This window comes from Pocillopora verrucosa, chromosome 5 (genome assembly GCF_036669915.1).
Source record: "Pocillopora verrucosa isolate sample1 chromosome 5, ASM3666991v2, whole genome shotgun sequence".
Classification (NCBI taxonomy): Eukaryota; Metazoa; Cnidaria; class Anthozoa; order Scleractinia; family Pocilloporidae; genus Pocillopora; species Pocillopora verrucosa.
The window spans coordinates 904,702-928,327 of record NC_089316.1 but is presented as its reverse complement, the minus strand read 5'-3'; the positions used below and the strand labels follow the sequence as shown (position 1 = coordinate 928,327).

At 37.7% G+C, this 23,626-nt stretch overlaps 2 protein-coding genes across 2 annotated transcripts; one reads left to right on the top strand and one right to left on the bottom strand.

The window, feature by feature from the left end:
- The first annotated feature begins 11,376 nt into the window (after positions 1–11,376).
- On the top strand, positions 11,377–13,682 carry LOC131783044 (transcription factor Atoh1-like). The gene is made up of 2 exons (XM_059099798.2): positions 11,377–11,895; positions 12,478–13,682. Exons 1-2 carry the CDS (start codon positions 11,400–11,402, stop codon positions 12,585–12,587), a joined length of 606 nt encoding a protein of 201 aa, XP_058955781.2. The 5' UTR covers positions 11,377–11,399; the 3' UTR covers positions 12,588–13,682.
- Positions 13,683–14,334: 652 nt separating this feature from the next.
- LOC131783039 (transcription factor ATOH8) lies at positions 14,335–16,478 on the bottom strand. Its single transcript, XM_059099792.2, has 2 exons — positions 15,651–16,478; positions 14,335–14,672 (listed from the first exon to the last, which is right to left on the bottom strand). The coding sequence occupies exons 1-2, from the start codon at positions 16,421–16,423 to the stop codon at positions 14,633–14,635; spliced, it is 813 nt and encodes a 270-aa protein (XP_058955775.2). The 5' UTR covers positions 16,424–16,478; the 3' UTR covers positions 14,335–14,632.
- Between the last annotated feature and the right edge of the window lie 7,148 nt (positions 16,479–23,626).

The following is a 23,626-nucleotide window of genomic DNA, read 5'->3' as shown; positions in this document are numbered from 1 at the left end:
GACAATGGATTGCCTTTAGGACTACGATATTGTTTTAAAATAATATGGTGTTCCGGAAATCTTTCCTCTCTCGCTGATAACCAGGCAAACCGAAGTAGAAGTTCCAAAATAAATTATGGTAAGGAAACTTGTGAGTGAAAAGAGGTAAAAGATGCTTAAAGGTGGTTACGAAGCAGACAACACCAGAGCTGTTCTAGTGTAGAGGGTTTTTTCGCTCTACTGTGTTAGACCCGATTTAATTCATTTAACAACTATGTCTGTCAAAGCAACTTGAACAAGGAGAAATTAAATTGATATTTGTGTTTCTTGTAGATAAGCTACTACAAGAAAACGTCCGAGTAAACCACAACACTGGATAGACTGGAAACGAAAGCAACTACGTAAAGGTGGGCTTCCGTATCTGATTCGTTCAAAATAGACTCATTATATGTACATGTGGCTTTTGCCTCCGAGGCAATGGTTTTTTTTGTCAGTGCTAGTAGGAAAAATATATCGAGCCAAGTATCATGTTGGCTTTCTTAAACCAGTTGAAATTTCAATGTAACTGTGTAGAGCAATCAAGAGTTAAGCAGCAAAATGTTTGCACCATCCAAGAACTGAATGCATAATGTAGTATGGGGCTGTGCGGAAATTTTACCTAGTCGTGTGTAGACAAACACTAGTTATGTGGCAGATTAATTTTTAAATGAACCAAATTTAACATTATAGATTTAAGTCACGGGCGTCCAAATAGCATAATGGATGATACAATGAAATATTTTGGTGGAGGAGTGAACAAATTAATTGTATGGAAATAAGCATGATGCAAATAAATTCTCACGCCACCGTTGAAATTCTGTCGTGGTACTTTGTCACCGACAAAGAATGATTGGAATGTAAAGGAAGTGATCGGCTCTTTCAAAGAATTAATCAATCAAACAGACAAACAAAGTGGTTGCTGTTCTGCTTTTTTATTATTATTTCAGTTTCCAGTAAAATCCAAACAAACTTCTCTTGTCGTGCGTAAAATAGGGTGAAAATTTTTAGCGGAAACATTTCTGCTAATTATTTTAACGATTTCAAAGAGCCTTTTTCAAGATGAATAGTGCGAGTGTGTAATCTATAAGTCGTTAGGGCCTAATTCCAACTGTATGTGACTTGAGGCCGCTTCAATCGCAGGTTGTCAATTTTGATGTAAGATTTGCTCGCTAATCGGTGAAGTTCAGTATTAGCCATCTTTTTTAGCTTTTTGTTGATCTATCAAAATTTAATTTAACTTGCACGTTGCTAATATATTGTTTTAAAATATTTCCCTGCTCTCATACGTTATTTCCCTGTAAAACAATCAGTGTTCTATCTTTTTTGTGCACGTACCTATAAATTGTACCTGGAGAAATTTAGGTTGAGTTACTGTTGACCTCACGAAAATGAGTTGACATTACTAAGGTTGGGTTCTTGAGCCTAACATGAAAATGAAGTCAATCGTGACCTTGCTGGCAAGAAAAAGGAGGCAAAACATAGAGGAATCAATGAAATGGACGAAGCACTCTAAATAGGTCACCGATATGATACCATACGAGTAGATATTTTATCAAACGCAGAGTTTAAACACTTAGCCTTATCAGCAAGTTTACAAGTAATCCACGGTCTACATATGGCAACGTTTTCTTGAGAGGTTCACTATGTTATGTTCTTATCTATTTGCAGGGCCTATAATACTTCCCTGTGATGTGGAGGCAGCTGTACCCAGAGAGAAGAAGAAGAAGAAGAACTTACAGAATGTAGTTAATTTGTAAAGACAAGATGGAATTGACTTTCAAGGTAACAAATGTAATTGGGGGCTGTTAATTACGTTCCCAGTAGATCCTCACGACTTTCTGTGGAAAATTTTTTCAGTTATTGCGAGACGAGACACTTAGATAAATCTGGCTAGAATTGAACAGAATTTTCCATTTCATTAGACGATGCTCAACAGTTTGGATTTTAAAAGCCAGTAAGATCGTCAAATTGCAAATCTTTTTGACATAAACAGCAAAAATCTTAATTCTTTCGAGTTTTTTTCAAAAAGGACGCTCGGCTAATTTGTTAGGAAACTAGACACATTTTTCTCTTTTGAACGTAGGTTTAAATTGGCTAGTTAACTTTTTAAAGGTTATTACAGGCCAGGGTCAATTGCTCGTGTCGCACAATGGTGTCGTGGTTTCCCATCAAAACAATCTTCTAACCTTCTACGTAATAGGAGTCCTAGCTTTTTGGCTATATTTTTTCCACTCGATTCCAATGTAATTATTTCACGTAGGCAATTAATGCGTAGTTCATATCATCAATTTTTTTGAAACAAAGATTTTTAAAATCTTGCCAACAATCTTATTCATTTTTCTTGTTGATCAGACTTAAACAGATATGCCTTGCCAATTAAACACGTTATTTCTCATGTATTCATCTATCTGACATGATTTATCTAACTTTTTTTGCATGATGTTTATCAACTGTTGTAAACATTTGAAATTGTTACTAAACAATTGTATGCGATGCAAACCAAATAAAGACTTAACTTCAACCGCTGTCTCTGTTTCTTCTTAATATCTTACAATTATAGAACAAAAATTTGCGCTTTTAAAAGGGCCTGGAAACAAGTCAAAATATAGGCTCTTTTAACAAATTTTGCGTATGGAGGGTTGCCGAGAGGAAAAAACTTGCTGCGAATTTGAACAGAATCTTATGTTAAAACAAGAAATATACTTGACTTTTAATGGGAGAAAACCAATTGCGCAGTGCGATATGTTTTTCCCGCCAAAAGACTCAGTATATTTTTTCGATCAACACCAGACACATAACAAAAGCGCAGACTTTTTTTTCCGTAGTATTTTCCCGCCAAAAGACTTATGAAAACAATATGAAAACGTAGACTTTTTTCTATAAGACTTGAACGTTTTTTAGTGAAAATATTAATTTTCAAGTTCATAGAATGTTCCCTTCCAGGCAATTATTAAAAAAAACTTTGGTCAGCCCTTTTAAAAGCGCAAACTGCCTCATCAGTAACTTTGTTTTCTACACGACTATTGCTCTAATTTCAAGACTTCGAGTTCTCTCCTTTCTCGATATATATTTAGGAAGCGTATTATAAACTTTATTTTTAAGTCAGTCAGTATGTTTTTTTCCCCGGTCGTGCGGCATCATCCTTCAAACCTGCAATTAAAAGGAAAATTTGTTTTGAACATATGTTGAGTATTCTCAAGAGATTACACATCTTGTATACTCTAAAAATAAGCTCATTGCTAGCTGTTCTACGCTGGTTTTTTTTTCTTCAACTCCTAAAGGTGGTTAACATGTAAATTCTCCCCAGGATCAGGCCCATGCGCTATCCAGCAATGAGATAATGAGAACTTAACGGGTAGAAGTTTTTATCTAGATCCAACAACAAATTCCCGTGACTAAAATTTGCAAGGAATTGTGAAGCAGCTAGAAGGGAGAATTAACAATCAGATCTAAGAAGTTAGGGGTTAATAGCCGAGATATCCTCCACTGGCATTGCCACATGTCAACTGTCTTCCATTCAACCGCTTAAACTAAATGATTAACTTGGATAACAAAAATCGTCAGAAATCTCAAGTATACTCTTAGACATAACTACATTAGGATACTGAGACGAGAAGTTACAATTCATAGGGTCTATGAATTGTAACTTCTCGGTTACATTCATTAAATCTTTAAACCAGAGTAGCATCAAACCATGTCTGATTGTCATGGAAAACAATGTTCATTTGGGCTTCATCGACTGTTATGGATCATGACGTCACTGGATAAAGGGTGTAATGTACACTTTATTTAACCCCAACTGTGCCTACACAATTTTTTTTTATTCGATAACTGCTTTCAATTTTACCCCGAAACAAAATGGAGACCTTTAAATTCCAGACTAGTTTGAGATTTTCCAAGAGCGAATTTGGGTTTCAGGGGAACGCTTAAATTAACTGCCAATTAACTGCCTAAGAGTGGGGGGGGGGGGGGGAAGGGGGTTCATAGGAACATTACAGAGCCCTCTGGGAGGGGGTCTCAATAGGGTTAACCGTTAGCGGTAAACAGGTCAAAAATTTCACGCGATGGGCGTAAATATTGACAAATGTTAACAGTATGTCGCAAAAGAAAACAAACCGTAATTTCTTTCATTTAATCACAAAGGAATTAAGTTAACAGTCGGCGGTAAAATGGCAAAATTTTCAACATCCACCGAAACACTGAGACCCTCTCATGGGTGGAGCAGGTAAATTGTGTCGCAACACAACCAAAATCCTCCGATCCCCTCTTAGGCGATTGGTATCGATTGTGATCGAGAAAGATTTTTCTTTCTTTTTCACAAAATTTAACTGAGCCGGGAAAATTTTCGCTTTCCTTTTTGCAAAACTTTAACTGAGCTGGGAAATATTTCGCTTCCTTTTTCACGGAACTTTAACTGAGCCGGAAAAGATTTCAGCATGACTCATAAAATAAAGCCCTATGCACCAGTTATCATCTACTGTCTGAGGGATCATATTGTGGAACTGGAGAGGATCAATCGTCGTAGAGTTCAAAGGAGAATACTAAAGACTGAGGAGTGCCTCAGTGGGGTGATGACTTCTACGGCTTACGTTTAAAATTGACGGCCAACTTAGGCTTAACAGTTAATATCTTTCCGATGTGGTCACCAGAAAAATTTTTATGCTTAATTTTTTTTGCAGTTAACGGTTAACATCAGTCAATGTTTACGCCTAACGGCTAAGTGTTTTGGTCGTTTTGCGGCTAAAGGTTAACCCCATGGAGACTGTCATTGACAGGGATCATTACAGAACCCTATGAAGGTAAAATTAGGTAAATAATATGATGACACAACCATAATTCCCCCAACGATATCTTCCAAGGCGATAAATATATCATGAGCGGTCTTCTAGTCCCAAAGGTAATGAATCGTTTTCGCATGATAATGAAGTATGGAGTTTTACGGAAATCTTGCCAAGAAACAATCCTGTACTACATGTGTTCAAAATTTAAAGATAGATCAGTGTTTCAAAAGATTTAAAGTAGTAGTCGATCTGAATCAGCTGTTAATTATAAATTACCTTAGTAGTTAACACGTATCACTGGATAATGCATGTAAAAAGCTTTAAATTTTCTTGCTGTTGGAAGCAAAACCAAGCTGTCAATTTCGTTGAAAGTTTCGTGCTTGTAAGAACGCGATAGTCGTCATTATCATATCTAAAATTACCTGAAAGCTCCCTCATTTAAATCAATATTTTTTGCTAACTTCTATCAAAGTACAGGGAAATGAAAGTAAATAACTTACACCAGTTTAAATAATGCCGCCAAATCATGGCTGAACTGTGTTTGCTTGATGTTACTTGCCATAGTCAACGTGCGTGCGACGGATGTTCCACACCAAATCCGATGTTAAGATTTACCAATATGTCAGCTTTAACCATCTGGTGCTAGAACTGTCTGACACACGACAGTCGACTATTTTTCCGCTCCCAAAAAACGAAAATTAAAGTAAGAAGCTTTGAACCAAGAAGCCTCGACTAAGCTGTAAGCTCCACGTGTGAAGATCCTGAAAAATTGTGAAGAATACAAAATGAGTTTGAGCCTGGAAATATTTGCAATGCAAATCAAACAATCTTTGGATCGTTCGTGCCAATCAGTTCTGTACCACTTAACTGCCGGAAGAAAACCGTTCTACGATGAAATTAGACAGTCATTTACTTGGAAAATATCTACTCTTGAGATCATTGACACCACAGAAACCAAATTACAACAAATGACACATATATAACGGCATAGAGCACTTCTCGTATCGTTAAGCCAAAATCAGCAATCACATCAACCAATCATAGCAAAGAAAATATTACCGGGGACTAATGAGAACTGAAAGTAAAAACAAACAAACTGCCTGGAGCGCGGGAAAACGCAAATGACCATGTGGCGATTTTAGGTTTGAATCTGATTGGTCGGAAATTGGTGCAATTTTTCTGGACCAATGACATAACGAAGAAAAGCAAAATCAAAGCAGTTCCGGAATATTTGCGATTGAAAATTGCTTCAGGCTTTCTTTTCTGATTTTACCAAACCAATTGCGTGCCACAACATCATGCGTCAGCACTGTTTTCCTGTGACAAACTCAAACGAAGGATTACGTGTTCGAAGAGAGTCCTAAGATCGAGCACGAAGGAAAAAATATTTGTCATTTGTTTTTCCCTGGTGTTTACAATATTTTGCGAAGTCATCTTGAATAAAGTAGTGCCAACAGCTGACAAAAAATTTTATTTAAATTAATTGTGAGTTGAAGCTGTTCTTACTTTCTCAATTATACTGAATTTTCCCCTAAATTTTACAGCTCGTTTACATGGTGTCAGAGTTTGATTCGAAAAAAAAGAACTCAAAACGAGATTGATTTATCCTTTCCCTTCGCTCGACAGGTGGATTTCAAAGTCATTGCCTCTCCACCCACGGCCAAAGAATGAAAATGAACAATCGTGGATGGAAAACCATCAGGCCTCACCTATCAGTCAAGCACTAATTATTGTTGACATTTCGCTGTTAACAATTGGTTCTCTGGCAGGTGCTTTTGGCAATAGACGCGCATGCGTTCTGTGTTGGAAACGCAAAGATCTTTATAAAGTCCCACAAGTCCTGTTTGTAAATCTTTCTTTATATTGCTTTCTTACTTCACTGATGAGTTTAGATGGTTGGGTATTTGTCGCCGTGACAGGCACGGTTTTAAGATTTACACGTATGTACGTATTGTTTTCTTTCATAATTGTTCCGGTAGTGTATGTCTGCATGATATTAAACGTACTCACGTTATCACTGAAGGAGATAAGCAGACAAGATTGTGTAACACGCCCTTTAGATCAGCGCATGACGCGACACAGTGTCAAAAAGATTACTCTCGTGTGTTGGATTCTCGTGATGGTTTTGGCCTCAGCCGCTGTCACCTTTGATATACTAGGAGAACATCCATATTGTCACAATTTTGATCAATACGACCTCCTTAAAAAAATGAGAAGCAATAACAGTTTGATATCTTGCGTTTTGCAAGCCTGTCTATATCGTTGAACGTGGCGGCTCTTCTTGTAATTGTTATAACCTTTATTCGTATCGTGAAAAGATTACGCGCATCTCTCATCCAAGTTTCTCGAAGTGTTCAGAACCGCAGAGAAAAATAATTAAGAAAGAATACGTATAGGAAATGCACCGTGTTTGCAATGTGCTGGTCTATTATCTTAATACCCAATCTTTTGATTCGATTCTGAGGGTTCAGCGTTGATAGATTCAAAGGTACACACGTTTTGATTGTAACGATCGCTAAATTCTTTTTCATACTTGATCCATATCTGCGTCACAAAATGTTGAAAGCTCCCACGCCAGCCAGCCGCATGGTGGCTTTAAGAGATCATGGACAGACAAGTGACTGACAACAATAGACAACAACCAATCAGAGGAAAGGAATAAATCACCAGTGGACAATGAGAGCTGATCTAATGATCAGGGCGGGAAAAATCAAGTGATCTGATTGGTTAAAAGGGAGGCGCGAGTCTTTTTTCGACCAATCACGGTAATGTAACAAAACTAGTGCGATATCAATTTCAATCGTCATTCGCTTGAAAGTTTCACTGATTTGAAAGATTATTCTTGTTGGATCATAGGCGAAATAACACAGTTGCAAATGCATACTCTCGATTTAAAACCCTTTCAATTTGGTGATCATTTCCTTTATCCTCATCACCTTAAATTCATTGAAAGGTTTATACCTTCAGAGGAAACTTGGTGAAAGACGTTATTGACGAGAGGTCGAGGCAGGATCAACACTCAAGGTCTTTAAAACAACTGAGGAGAACGTGTTGCCTTTGCTATGACATCTGCGAATGGTTAGATATTTTAGTCTTCTCGTACGATAAACCGTAGGTCCCATCTCCTGCACTTTGGTTGGTAGGGACGTGAAAGACCTCAAGCATTTCTCGCATCGAGTATGGAAGATGGCTCCCAGTATCGTGGTCTGGCTTTGTCATTGTTTGTACAGGCCACCATCCGTAAACCAGCCTCAAAGATCAACTTTGCAAACAAATAAAAAACGATAAAACAAGATAAGTAGATAAGTAGTTTTTTGTAAACTGTGTCAATCTTAGCCATCCTCGACCAGTTTTGCTCCTTCTAAGTTTTTTTTACCCACTTTGGTGTAATTCTATCGTACCCAAATTAATTTTTTTTTTCTTCCACACTGTCGGTATTTTTACCCGACGCAGATATCCGCTTAAACGATAGAAATGCTGTCCCTCAGCCGGACTATGTAGCCCCTTTTTTAACATCAGTCGAAGCAAGAGAAAATAATTACTATTATTTTCTCCCCGTCAAAGTTAATTTAATTTGAGCCGACTAAAATGATAAAGAAACTACGCCTATTGCGTCAGACGTCAAACTATTTCTGCCGTCCTGTTGCAGGACATCGGTATCTGACATCGTTTAGGAGTTTTTCAGCAATAGTAGGCAAAAACATCGGCTGTGTTTCAATACCCAGCAGCTGTGCAGGGTTTAAAATAGACTAAATGTAAGGCAGTCGATAATTTTCAAAGAATGATCCGCTTGGCACATGATAGGTTCGGCGTCTGAATCAAAGCCATTCCAAAGTCGAAATTCCCAGCCAAGCCTCCCGTAAAGAAGAGCCGAGCCTCTTCAGATTAAAAGAGCTTCTCCTAATTGGATCAGAATTTTTCGCCTATCATTAATTCAAGGTTTTCGTTTCATAACAAGTTTAGTGTCTAAACCGAGACTAAGTTGAAAATAACTTCGTCTTGGTATTCGCCGATTGGATCACAAGTGGACCACCCTGGAAATGTTAAAGCACATCGTTTGATTTGACTCTAAATTCTTCAAGAGAGTGAAAGTTACATTTATTGTTAGTCCTTCTCAGAGTCGTCTTCTGGTCTCGTTACGTGTGAAGGAGACCAACCAACGGCTGCGAAGGGCACAACATGATTGTAAAAATTTTGAACGCTTTTTTTATTAACTATTGTTCTCTGGGACGTTGGTAAGATACATACTTGACCGTGAACGTTTATATTAGCACAGACGGACCACCCTTGAGAGTATGTTGACATGTAAGACATATTACAGAAAGATACATTGTACAGTGGCTACAAATAAAGCACTGATTGATAAAATTTTTAAAGCATTGTGTCTGAAAATCTCAGTTAAGTGAAAACAAACATTAAGACACCGAAAGTTACTAGTGTTTTTTTCCTCTCTGAGCCGTTTAAAACGCCTTTTCAGTGATTTATTCCGGGAGAGTCATACATATTCTATATTTGTGTCGTACGTCTTTACATGTCATCACACTCACGAAGTGGTCAGTCTGTGCTAAAACTGTCCACCAAATGAATCACGTTCTTGTGTCGTGACAACGTCGATCATAGGAATAATAATTTTTAGAAAGGCACACACAATTTTAATTTTATGTAGTGTCCCACGAAGCCGTTGTTAGGTCTTCTTCAAGCATAACGAGACCGAACAACAGCTGCGAGCAGGACAAACAAAGAAAGGTACTTTCACCCTTTCATTAGGATCATTCCTTAGATCCAGGTATTAATTCTCTACACATCTGTCCTACAATAATAGCTTAGAGAATTTGCTGTCAAATCAAACGATATGCCGAAAGGTGATATTTTTCTGTCTTCTAATCACCTTTCTGCTCGGAAAAGCGTTGATATTGTTTGATAAGTTTCCTTTCCTGTGTCTAACGAAAATGAAAGCGTCGAGAGAACCCTTAGAGTAATTTTCATGACGATAACTCATGAGCAGCAATAAATACTTGTAGATGTTTTGTATCCTATGTAACCTGTTCAACGGATAACGCTGACTTCATACTCATGAACGGTGCTGGTAATGATCCAATTTAGCCGACGCAACCCTTTGTTTACAAATGAAAAAAACGTCGACGTCCCTGTAAAAGCCAAGCAAGAATGACTCTTTTGTCTCCTGGTGTTTACGAAAATGGAAATAAAATGCTGCAAAACGGAATAATTTTCTCGCGATTATCTGTATAAAATCGGCCCTAATGTATTTACTTTCAGTAATTGTTAAGACAAATCTCAGAATTGGTTTATATCCTTCACTATCTAACAATCAACATTTATCACCGATCGCCAAGTTACATACATAACCAAAACCTCAAAACCGTCAAAATAATTCTGCCGGAAATTTGATAAAAAATTTCCAACCAGACACTCGAGATTGTCAATCACTAGAACATACTAACTAGTGCAATTGGGTTGATTCTCCTGAAGAATTTCCGCCAAGCTTCCTCGCGGATCAGCGAAAAGACATATTTCCGAGTGACATATTATCGAAAGTAAATCGAAAAAGTCAAGTAGGATGAGATAAAATCATTTTGAAGGCCGCTTAAGCTAAGTGGAGCATCGAGAAGATTCGTTCAGCGGCACAGAAGGAGCATTTCCGAGGAGGCAGAATAAATATGAAGCACCGCCTCCCCAATTACGGACCCCTTTGGACTTGAACGTTCTGTAGGTAATCGACAATCTGCGGGTACACTGTGTCAATTTGATTGAAACAATGAACCTCGTTAATTGCCAGAGCATGTTATCACAGTGTATTTACCCACCTTCCGAGCTGCATATTTGCGTATTTTCAAGCACATGGAAAACATTATGGAATAATTTTTTATGTGTTAGATCCTTCAAGTAAATACGGTTGTTATCGAGAAAGATTTGATGACTGGGGGGTTTTGTTTAATTCAGTTATTGACTCGCTTAGTGATATTTTTCAGTATCAGGCCCAGTTATGGTAAAAGTTCTTCCACGTTGGTGTATTCGCACAATTAAAGGAAAAACCCTCTTGATTTTGTCAAGGAAATCTGGCGCGAGGTCAGATTTCGACATCACAATCATGTTTTAAATTTAGAACAAAGGTTGGTAAATGATTTAGCTAAGTCAATAGTCTTAGTCTCGACAATGTTATCCTGTCATGCAATAATTAAAAACTAATAAATCATCCTTGACAGCTTTCCGTCGTTGAAAAAAACTCTTGCAAAGACCTCTTTGTAGAAGTGAGAGAGCTGTACAAGGACGCGTTAATCTGTCAAATATTAAGTATCGGCCCTGGCGGTCCGTCAAAACAGATATATTTTTTGGTCGTCTTCCAAAAAACTTCGCACTGTTGCGGCCGTAATCGGAGGTCAAGAAATTGGCCTCGCACCGCAAAAGCTCAGCGTTGATTGGTTGAAATGATGACAGATGACGTTCATGAAGGACATGCATCGGAACTCTTTAATAAGGTCTGATTGGAGGGGTGGAGCTTGCAGAACTTCAAGAATGCAAGAAAAGCCAAGTCAAGTCATATATGAGGACAGTGAAAGAGAGTTTGATTACAAAACAGCGATGGAAGCTTCTACAAGAAACGAAAATGGGAAGAAACGCTACCACCTTCGTCATAAGTCCCGCGAGGCCCGGAATAAGCTCGCAGAATTGGCCAATTTTGAGGAGGATGGAGATGAAATATGCAGCGACTGCTTTCGAGATTCGGCGCGGTTACGAAAGTACCCACATTTGAGGTCAAGTCGGGATTGCGCTACGGTGAGAGAGAGAAATCGAATGCATAAATTGAACAGAGCATTTGAAGAGCTAAGAAACGTTATACCAAAGGAAAGCTACGATGGAGAAGAAAAACTCTCCAAGATTGCCACTTTGAGACTAGCTATTCACTACATAAATGTCCTCGAGAACATCTTGGAACAGGATTCGGGCGATGAAAGCGAAAAAGACGAAGACGCCACGAGCAAACGACAACGTTTAAGTGATGAGGAAACTTCTTCAAACGCCAGCAGTGCAGAGCTTGATTCACAAGGTTCTCCCGAGGGAATTTTCTCTAATGAAAGTAAGTAAACGTAAACTTTACGTAATTTAAGTGTACACAATTAAGCTTGCGTTCGCCAACAGTTTAATGCCGATTCGTTTGAAAAGGTGGCAAATTTATCACCTACCCTTGGGGTAAAACGATAATTTGCGAGCTTCAAGGGGGTAAATGAGTCTCCAGCATAGAAAAGTTGTGTAATTTGGTGTTACCGCGAGCAAACAGTTTTAACGTAGAAAGGAACTTCAACTCTTGGAGTAATCCACTTCAATCCGGCAAAGGAAATTGTGTGCTCCACCGTTCACACACCGGCTACGCTATGAAACGTAAACACGATAAAACGGCTTTTTAAAATTACATATCAACACATTCTCTTTAGTTTTGAAGTCTGAGTGGTCTTAAAACACATATATTTCCTGTGGTGGATACTTCTAAGTCGGCTTACTTCATAAATGGTGCACGATCTTCCGATAAAAAAAAAACCCTCTAAACGTAATCGATCTGGTCAATATATGCACTGTTCATTGATGAGCAATTTGCAACGAGTTGTTTGACTTTTGCAACATTTAGCGACGTTTACCGACCCTGAGAATTTTTAATTTTCAGGTTTTTGGTGTGGTACTCTGGAAGAATTTGTCGGCCCTCACTGCGAAGAGCTTTCTCTCACCGAAGCTCTGGAGGTTTACTCAATTACTAACACAAGTCTGACATCATGACAGATCCTTCAGTGATGAATTCAGTTTGTACTTCTGTTACATTCACGACAGACCTTCAACAATCTAGAGGCTTAGAGGAAGGTTTGGTTAAAGAATAGGCTTTACAGAAATAAGCAGTGGGGTAGAAAGTGGGAAAAGAGTTATCCAGGTGAAATGCCAAGAATATCCTGCCAATTCATTTCGAGTTGACGACATGCTCGTAGCTTTTTTAGCTCCGTAGAAACGGTGTAAGGGTTAAATATTTTACATTCATGTCTTCTTTGCTTGCAAAATCTTATTTGCTCAAAGGAATAGTAAGTTTGTAATAAGCTGCCGAAGTTGTTTGCTGCTATTGCAAAGAGTTTCAACCGAAAGGCTTCATTTTCGTTATTCTTAATAACGTGGAAATCAAGACAAAGAGAAACTTGATCTTTTGTAGCGGAGCTTTACGGGAAATTTTCCAGCCGAATTCACGAGTCATACAGAAGTTCAGCATTTAGATTCCATTGATTTTCAAGGTTAACTAGAAACTTTACGTCCAATGTGATGCACACTGCGAGAATGCAAGAAAGAGATTTTACAGTAAAGAAGGTCGTATCTAGAAACAGAATTACTAAGTTCATAAGTTACGCATTAGATCAGGTAACAAATGAGTTGTCAAGTAATAACCAATTATTTCTATTGACTTTAAAAATTCATCATATTTTGCTTCGTTGGAGAGATCACTAAACTATCTCCTTGATATCATTGCCACTGCGTTAAAGTTGTGTTTAGCCTTCAGTTCAAAGTTGCATGTGGTCTTAGAAATTTTATGTGAAGTTTTTATAACACACTTTTCACTTGAACTGAGGGTATAAGGAAGTTAGAAAGTTGAGAATCTGGCTTTATTTCAGTGTTCAATATGAATTTTCTCCTTAATTAAAGGTCATAGATAACTAACTTTAGAAAGTCTTGCGAATTATGGAACTGATCCTTGCATCAACATTACTGCCCTTATAATCATTTGTAAAAGCAAATGCTTGGTGACCCATGAGGAAAAAAGACGCTTTGACAACGGATGATAAAGTTTATTAGATCTTGAGTAAACCTTGTCAATGTCTGAAATAAAACACTGTTAACAGAAACATCATCAGTTCTATCTATATTCGTTCGAAGTTCTTCTTCAGTCGTTATTTTTGGAAAGAGAGCAAAAAACTGAAAGGCTACCAAGCAACAGGAAACGATAATCGATCAAAAGGAGAAGGTGGACTTTCTTCCACTTCTTACCGCGTCGACTGGGAGTAAAGTTCATTACTAAGTCTATCAAGTGATAGTCGCGTGTGGTAAAAGAATATCACGTGGTCTCTCGAGGTCTATAACGACTTGTGCAAGGGACTATTTTTGATATATGGACAATATGTTTAACATATAATTTGCGCAGATATTTTGCGAGTTGCTAAGTATCTTGCTCCGAGCCACGTAGAGGCGAAAAAAACCTACGAGAAATGAGCACAATTTCCGCTGGTACTATTTATAAAACCATGAAATAAGATATTAATCATTCCATTGTCAGTTCACTTTCTAGTTTTCTCGGCTTCTGGTTTCCGAAGTATATTCTATGCCTTTATCTGAGCATAGTATCGGTCGCATAGTTAAGGCGTGCGCGTACTGTTTCCGTCCGAGAGACGGAAACAATACAACTTAAACAGGACTGAGAATATTTGGTATTCTAGTGGAGTACTAAAAGACCTTTTCTGAAAAGAATGACTATATTGCACACATCTTCAACCAAATATTATTTTAATATCTAACTTTCCCACAACTTGTTCGATCTTACAGAAATCCGCTTTATGTAACTTGAATATTTACAGGTAAAATAAATATAATTTGCTTTTTTTCCTTTTTTGCAAGTAAGCTATTGATACGGACTAAGATAATTCATTGGTTTTGACTTGTTATAATGATTTAATTTAAAACTCTTGTTTCACTTTTCTTTTGTTTTCTTTTGACTGTCACCGCGGGGGGGGGGGGGGTTGATGAAACTTGGACCGAATTATAATTATTTATGTATTTTTTGGTTGCCCACGTCAGTCTGTAATTATGTCTTCATTGACTGTCTTTTTCGCCCTGTAAAATAAAATATGACGTTAAGTGAACATATATTTCTATTTGTTTTAAATGTTACTAGCGCACACTACTTTTTCTGTTCCTGCACATCACTCGAGATTTCAATTATTACACTCGTAAATTGCACCTTTTTCTTGGAAACAGGAGTCTATTTAACACCTAAATCCGGCTAAACCTTTTAAAAAACCTGCTACCGGTAAAATGTAAACAACGAATAAATTCAGTGAATTTTCTCGTCGCTTCTGCGAAATTTAATTGGAAGGTTCTCAAGCAAAAAACAAGGTTCCATTTTGAAGTTCCTGTTTTCCACCGCATGGATTTATCTCTCATCAGAATGATTTTCTCCAATGTGTTTGCAAAGCAGGTGCAGTGTTGTAATTAGTGCTCTTTTGTTGCAACTTTTGCGACAATTTCATTGGTTAAAGCCAGAGTTTTAATATACAACAACGTAGAAGTTTACTTCAACTTAAGTCCAGGTGTTCGTTAGCGAATTCGATTCTGGTTTTTTGGCGTTTCGAGATCAATAGATGAAAAGCATTAAAAGGCCTGATGAGATTTAAACCTTCCCGCCGGCTTTGATTACAATTTTTACTTGTAAAAGCCCTTTTAACGTTTAATAAAAATCTAAATAAGAGTACAAAGACCCCGGAAAGCCTAGCGTTAAAAGTGCCTTGGATATTTTTATAGGGCAACCATAAAAACATCACAGTAATTGAGCCGTGTTTTTTTTTCCTGCGAGGCGCCATGGAAAGAGAATTATGAAAGAGAAAATGAGATCAATTTTGGTATATTTTCTACAAGTTATAATCTATTTATAAATTACGCTTTTCACTTGCAAATATGTTTTGCGGCGATTCGGTACTTTTTAATATAATTAATAGGTTTAAAAGGCCACAAAAAGGAAAACATCGTTAAAGGAAACCCGAAAATGAAAAAATATATTCTTGCATTGGAAGAAAAACGTTTTCTGATACTCACTCTTTTCGTCTTGTTCGGCCTTCCGTTTGCAATGCTTGAGTACATTTATCAACGCACTCGGCAAAATGTTTAAGTGATTTCGTAGATGTATCGTTCTCTGCCAAATAAGACAATGCCGAGATATAGCTCGTTGCCAACCTCAATATTGCGAGCTTGGAAAGCTTCTGATCACTTGAATAGCTGGGCACAGCTCGCCTCAATCCTTCGAAAGCCTCACTCATAATATGAATTCTAGAGCGCTCTCTTGCATTCGCAATCAATCGACGTGATCTGTTTGACTGACGCCAAGACAATACCTTTTTGAGCTTAGAGCGGGATTTTTTAACACTCTGTCCCCTCTTCTTTTTGCCGCTTGCCACGTTTTCTTCACTTTCTTCTTCTTGAGTCGCTGTTAGTGTTTTCGGCTCCGCAGGTCCATCGCTGGTTGCTTCTTTCGCAATACTTGAATTGTAGTTAAGAGATCCCATGGACTGTGCATATACCGTATTTATCGCCGTAATTTCACACATGGAAGCTGGAGAAGAGAGATTTTTGCGCCTGGTGCCCTTAATTTGCGGCTTTTCGTGGTAATTGATAACGTTTTCAGGGCTTTCGCCGACGAAGCACTGCGATGATCGAGTTTTGGAAGTGAATAGGAGGATGAGTCGATCGCCTCGCTGCTTACTAGCGAGTATGCTTCTCACTTGAAACACCTGGTTTCCTTTTGCTTGCCTCACAGTGCGATGTTTTCTTGTGCTTCTAACATCCGAAGATCTGTCATTTTCTATTAGCATTTTTTAAACACCACCTGCCACCAAAAGACAAAGAGTTCCGAGATTGTTTATCATCGAGCTTGGCAAACACTCATTCACAATCAGCTCTAAACGATTGTTGACCGAAAGCAAGCGTGACACATCAAATGTCATTTCTCGCCGCATACAAATGGCTTTTTTTCGCTGCGCATAACAGGTGTGGTGACAGTGAAAATTTTGTTTGTTAATTGCATTATTACTTTCCACTAATGGCGTCTTTTGAGAATAAAAACCTTTCTAAAATGGGCTGAATTCATTACGAAGCAATGCATCCTTTTCAAACCGGTATTCCTTGCCAAATTAAAGATAGCTTAATGTTTCGGAAAGCTTTCTTTTTCGTGTTCTGAATTCGAAGTAAATTTCTTTTGTTGGATCGAGCTTTGTGCCAAGTCTACGGGCAGGTGCTGTGTTTTTGTGACTCTTTTTCTGGTCTGAATTTGTCCGAAAGCAACCACCAATTGTTTTACAAATAAGCCATTTGCATCAATGATGATCAAAGAATGGAAGGGCGTATTTTAAAAACTGCCTTGAGTGATCGATATCTTCAACTGTCTGCGGCTGTCTTGTATCAATTTTTATGGATCACAGATACGAAAATGCAAGAAAAAATATCGTGCTAATTTTCTGATACCATTTAAAAGTTCCAATATTTTCCCAACATCCATTGAAAATCGGATGTTTGCCGAAATATTGGAAACATACATTTTAAAAAGACAACTTCCAGCATTATCATATCATAGGTAGTTTCGAAATTTGTCGCAAGCTTCTCAAATGGACAGAAATTCTTACATCTCCCCAATATTCACGAAAGAAAAGTAAGACTAGTGTTAGCCCTATTAGCGTAGCAACACAACGATGTTTTAAAAAGTTCGACGACGATTTAGCACAATAATAATAGCCTGAAAGATCTAGGCTCAAAACGATCCGAGCGTAACAAGCCTTGTAAATAAAGAATTCAAATTCGCGTTCGTTTTTATTTGACAAAACCGGCACGCTGAATAAACATTGGGTCAAATAAATTATCACTGAGTTGTCTCATCGGACGACAAGCATAAAAAGCGATTCCTTTCATAAACTTCGCAATGTTCATCGCCGGGATAAACATCATAGCTATGTTTACTGTATTAGCTATCAGTTTTCAAGCCAGACTCCCCGCGTGCCATTTGATTCCAGTTTAGCGAACAAGAGTATTGGAGAAATTGTCGATAACCAAACTGTATAGAATATATACTGTACTGTATAGAATATTCTAAAAGTTTTAAATCGTTGTAATTTGCCGGCTGAGAGACAAACAATTCTACTGCTCTTCAAATGCGTGCTCTTCTGTTTTTTTCGTTTTTGTCTATAATTGGGTGTTAGGAAGAGAACATTACTTGATAAACAGCGACGGATATCGGACTAATAAGAAATGAAACAGTGGTAAAAATTAATCCGAATTGAAAATATATGAATTTAAAACAACGAGAGAAGCATACAGTGTGAAAACCAAAAAATGTCGGTCTTCAATTATTATTGGCTTAACGAGTTTTCTGGACCAATCACAGAGCGAAGATAAGCAAAAACAAAACAATCCTGCATTATCCGATATGTTTTAGAAGCAGTGCTACCAAAGAAGAAGTGTCCACTGTCCGCTTAAAAGAACCCCGGTTACTGGAAATAAAGGCCTTCTCGAGTTCTTTCGTCCTCAAATAAATAAACGGCGGATACATATTGCTAGTTCGATTCTTTTAATGTTTGGCTTGCCTGTATATATCAAATTCTACGACGCCTAGTCCACACAGCAATTCCGAAACTGCTCATGACAATTTTGTTCTGACAGGTTGCGTTTAAAGATCTTTAAATTGCGTTAGTAAGCATGCGCAAAGGGAAGGCTTTGACCGCACGTGTTATGTGACAGTTGACTAGTGCCCAGGTCTTCTCGTTTACTTTCGAGCTGAGAGAGTCATAACTGGCGTAGAATGGGGCGACGTTTCCCATTTGGAAGGTAAGTTACAAAAACATCGTTACAAACGTGAAAAACTGGAAATGTGATAGCTATTACAAGAATGGAGAAGGCCCTCTCGTGACCGATTTGCAACCAACCTAGGAGAATGGGACCGAGCGTGAAAAAATTATTTCTCTAAAAACTATCAATCAAAAAGCTCTATCAAAAGGGTGGACATCACAAGAAGCTATGAGAACTCAGAGTAGAAAATAAGGACATGAGTAAAAAGTTACGTTGCCATCTAACTTGATGACAGGGGAGCGTGAGTTTTTCTTCTTTCAGTTTTTTGACAAATTATGGAGCAATGAGTATAAAAACAAAACAATTCTTTGATTATTTATACTAAACAGAACATACATTTTTTTATAACAAAAAAAAAAAACTGATAAATACAAACGATGCATTGTAAGCATTGGTCAGTTGCAGTTTAACAGTTTTTAACTTGGGTCAAGTCGTTTCAAACCCTGCGGGATAAATTTCATTCCCACGTGGAGCCACAATCTGACAATGAAGAAGAGAAAAAAAAACACTGACATCGTTCGCTGCAATCTCAGTTAACTTTCAGTCATGAAAATCGTTCAACAGTTCAATTAAAGACAAAAATTCCAGCAATGAAAACATAAGGTTCGCGTCAGAGGGTACATGTCGTAACCATTAAACAACTTGTATCTTAGTACTTGGCTTGCGAACGCGAGAGGTCTGGATCGAAAGAGGTTAACGATTAGCGCGCAAGTTTCCACGCTAACAAGGATTGGGAGGAAAATCGATTTTTACTCTCTAGTTCGGCTATTTCCAAAATACGTGACACTTAGCCACTTTGGTAAAACTGGAAAGAAATGAATTCATAATTTTTAAGGTAGGAACAGGTTTTATACTTTAGTCTAAGAATTAATCTACATTTTATACGTTCGTCGTTTTTAATTCTTTCCAGTGTTTTCCATCGTTTGCCCTCGTTGTTCCTTCTTGGTTTACTATTGCCTCTTCAGCGTTTTTCTATCTTATCAAACTAAGATGATATGATCGACAAAAACTGGTAGTCATTGTGTTAAATTGAATTCTAAAGTCGACTTCTTATTCCGTGTAAAGCAAAATAACGGAGGCAACAATTCACTACGATGACAAATTGAACATCAAAGTGACTAGTGCTTTTAATAAACATGATATCAGAAACGTACATTTTTCGTCATCAGTTTAACCAATCCGACTTTACATCTTTGTGTGGCATGTTTATAAAGTTTATCAGTTCATTTCCACGGTCTAAACGAACTTCTAGTCGTCTTCAGGCTGCTTTAGTCACAAAATGGGGCTCGTAAAGTATAGCTCCTCATCAATTCGATCCATCTGGATAAAGTCTTCGCAATTCCTTTCCCATCTCCTTCATTACTACCATCGGACATCGAGGAGGAATTCTCCCTGTCAAGTTCTTTACGTTGAACTTTTGAACATGCCGCATATTTTTTCGTAGTTGCCTCAGTGCCTGTCTTTTCTTAGAATGCTGATTTAGCTGTGAAACGACAGAACCCATTCTAGTCTTTCTTCGACTGTCGACTTATTGCACTAAAAAATTCCTTGATTCTGAGGACCTGAGTAAGATTGATCTTCGGTTGGCAAATAATTGGGTAGTATTTATTGAGTGGCTGACACATAAGAACGTAAGAACATACCTTGTTTTGGTTACCGTGTTTTCTCTTTGCCAAGGGAAACACAACATGTTTGTATTGTTATCTTGGTTACCAAACCTTTTCACGACAACACAATGATTGCCAACAAACAAAACTTCTCCCCTTCCCAAGATCTGGTAAGCTAATCGCGTTTGTGTGGGGGCAGCTTGCCAGAGAAGGGAGGGCGGGGAGTTTGAAGGCGTAGTTGTATTATAGTTTGCGAAGAATTTCAGCAAACTCAAACGATAGTGCAACAGACCAAAGTCCTGAAATCAAGGGGAGAGTGTTTTTTTCCATACAGGGTGAGGTCACAGAGACAGAATGTTTTTCTGCTTTTTTTTTTTAAAGGGGTCTTTGATCAGCAAAAATAATATAAAGTGACGAATAACCGGCTTTAACGGCTAGTAACCATGGCAAGTATAAATCAATGTTTTTAACATTGCATTGAATGGCAAATGTTGAAATGTGATCGTCACGGAATGTCATAATAAGACAGATGACACCTGATGCAAATAATGACAGAAATTGCCATGAATTGATCAGAAATTTCTTTGGTAAACCTAATAACATGTTATGGAATGAGCCTGAAATGCACTTAAAAAACAAACAGGTTGTTGACATTACCTTCGGAGAAAAAGACCAACGTCAACAGGCACACAGTTAGACATAGAAATAGATTGTTGAACCATGTTACCAAGGTAACTGATCAAAAGGTTGTCATGTTTTCAGGTGCGACAAGTACGTCAGTTATTCTGTTGGGCAATTACATCCGACTTAAATGACAGCTGGGTTCTTTGTAATGCGGAAAATAGAAATATATCTTGGCTGACAAAAACGTTATGTAACAATCGAGGAATTTCTTGGAGTTATGTAACAATCAAATCATTTCTTAGCGTTTTCTAAACGATCACTGATTCGAAATCAAAATATGAAGTTTTTTCGTGCTAGCTTAAATAAAAACTTTGGAGGTGGTTGATGGATTGGCGGCTACATGGAATACTGAAAACTGAAGCTTTTCGAAAACACTAACAAAAACACCCTTCAAAGAGGATACATTTGAAAAAGCTAACTTTAAATTCTAATGTGGACGGAAAACATCTTAAAAAGGAAATTTTCGAACAAACGAAGGTCACTGTTATTTACACATTTTGGAGGTACATGCCCAAATATGCTTCATTTAACCGTTGGGCCGCCGGTGATCGCTACAGTGGGGACTGGACATTTCCTTCGACTTTAAACGTGAACATAAATCTTTTCAAACGTTTCCAGGGTGAAAACAACCAAAGCTCTAGCTGTGTTCCACTTTCCTTGCTGTCGCAAATTTGAAACACATATCTGAAAAGGCTTACGAAAACTCGAAATGAGAGGGTATACTGCACGAGAAAACAATGATGACAGGAATGTCGAAGGCAGCTTTACACCGGGCAAAATAAATTGGCAACGTGGGATAGAAAACGTAGTTCTCCTGAACATGGCTGGCGGGAAGAATACATACTTTTTTAAACGAAAATCTTTTGATCAGGATTATTATGACTGCAAATAGCGGAGTTTAAGAAAAATATTACGAAAAAATACAAGATCATATCTTGTAAAGAAACATAATTTTGTGTGTGCATGTTCATCAGTGGAAATCAAAATATGATGAAAGTCACAACTGAAATTCATTCAACCCCTGCAAAGTCTGACAAAGTTATGCGGCAATACGATAAAACTCACGCAAAAAATATCGACACAGTCATAATAGAGTCCTAATTAAGAGGCATATTTATCAGAACATCAGTCTTATTTCAAAGTCAAAAACTCAGTGCCTAATTCAAGAATGTTACATGAAAGCAAATTCTTTCAACCTTCAGTCAGCAGAAAAAAGAAAGAATAGCAGCCTCAGAAATGAAACAAAGATACGTTTCTATTTTTTGTTGTGCAGGCTAATTCGTATAGGCAACTTAATGAAGCCCCCTTTTTGTCGGACATTAGAAGTGAGAAATCTGTTTTGAGCTCGCAAAAGATGTTTCCACTGAAACACCATCATATCGAGGCAAAATAAAATTTCTCAAGGTAAAAGTTCCACGATGACACGAAAACCAGACTGAAAAACCAAAAAAGTGCGAAAATCAAAACCAAATGGTCTGATGATTTAGGTTCACGGGAAGCAATTGTACTATTTATTACACCCATTTTGAAATCACTGGTGGTCCCTGTAATCTGATTGGCTCTAATTGATGAGATTTATTCACGAATCGCACCATTTTTTGCTTTAAATCACATCTTTTTCCCAGCCAATGAGGCTACACTAAAAAAAAAACAACCAATCAGATTTTAAGGCTTGTTTAAAGTAACCAATCAAATTGCAAGAAAACGAAAGACAAAGAGTATCATGTGGCAAATTTTGCAACTTTTGTTTCCAAAACTCTTACTTTTTCCCCCCTAAAAAAGGGACATGAATTTAATTTCAGACCGGCTTAGTACTGCATCAATAAAATAATTGAACTAAGTCCTGTAGTTGGGCGATTTCAAAATGGATGTAATAAAGTGGTAATTGAACTGAGTTGAGTGCAATTTGGGCTGAAATCGCAAGTATGATTTCAGAACAAAATTGCCCGACACGAGGTTCAATTACCATTATTTATCATAGCTCTGTGCCGGAGTACTTCTGGAACAGACAATGGTACACTTTGTCTTGGAATAAAGAAATTCACTCAAGTCAAAGGAAAGCTAACCTCGCAATTATAAATCTAAGAAAAACTTTAAAGGTCGAGAAACAGTCTGAGCAGAGCTTTTGCGCGAATTGTCTTCCCAACATGTGGGAAGTCAACGGGAACTCAACTTTAAACTCGACAAGAGGCCATCTGTGCATGTACCCAGGCAATGATAACGGCTAAATCCTATCACTTCCTTCCTACAATGTCCACAATAAGTTATCTTGAAAATTTCATATGCATGTGAAAATTACCAAGTGACAGGCACGTGAACAATTTTATCACTTTCAATTAGTTCTCAAAGCCTTCATGTACATGTGAAAAACTTACGATCACCCATACGCTTCGGGACCTCGACGACTGCGGAGCGCCAAGGTAATCACAAACCTAAAATATACAATAATGGCCTCTAAAACCAAAACAAAGTTTTAATCCACAGAGACAAGAAAACTTTACCATTATTTCTTTCAAAAACGAAGTCTCTGAACCAACGATCAAGTATTTCTCTAAAGGCGACTCTTGAATATTTGGCCTTAAATCAAGACCACATCATCCACACGATAATGTTCTTCATTTATTTCTGAGTTTTTCGAATGCACATCACATACGCGTTAAACATTGCATTAAACATTGAACAGAAAATTGAAATGCTGACAATTAACAATAGTTAATCAGTAATTTATTGATGTTCATGGCGTGTTCAGTCAAAACGCGATAAAAGTATAAGGCGAATTAATATCAATATCACAAAAATGCCGATTTTTTAAGTAAACAGTGTTATCAGTTGATTAACCCAGATCATGGCTAGCTTGTCATTGAAACACGTGGGGTTTACTAGCTGTTA

Excerpts from the sequence above, each read along its gene's own strand:
- LOC131783044 (XM_059099798.2), top strand. The coding sequence starts at position 11,400 with ATGGAAGCTTCTACAAGAAACGAAAATGGGAAGAAACGCTACCACCTT. Across the intron at positions 11,896-12,477 it reads GGGAATTTTCTCTAATGAAA|GTTTTTGGTGTGGTACTCTG; the intron begins GTAAGTAAACGT and ends TTTAATTTTCAG.
- LOC131783039 (XM_059099792.2), bottom strand. The coding sequence starts at position 16,423 with ATGCTAATAGAAAATGACAGATCTTCGGATGTTAGAAGCACAAGAAAA. Across the intron at positions 14,673-15,650 it reads GGCCGAACAAGACGAAAAGA|GGCGAAAAAGACAGTCAATG; the intron begins GTGAGTATCAGA and ends TTTATTTTACAG.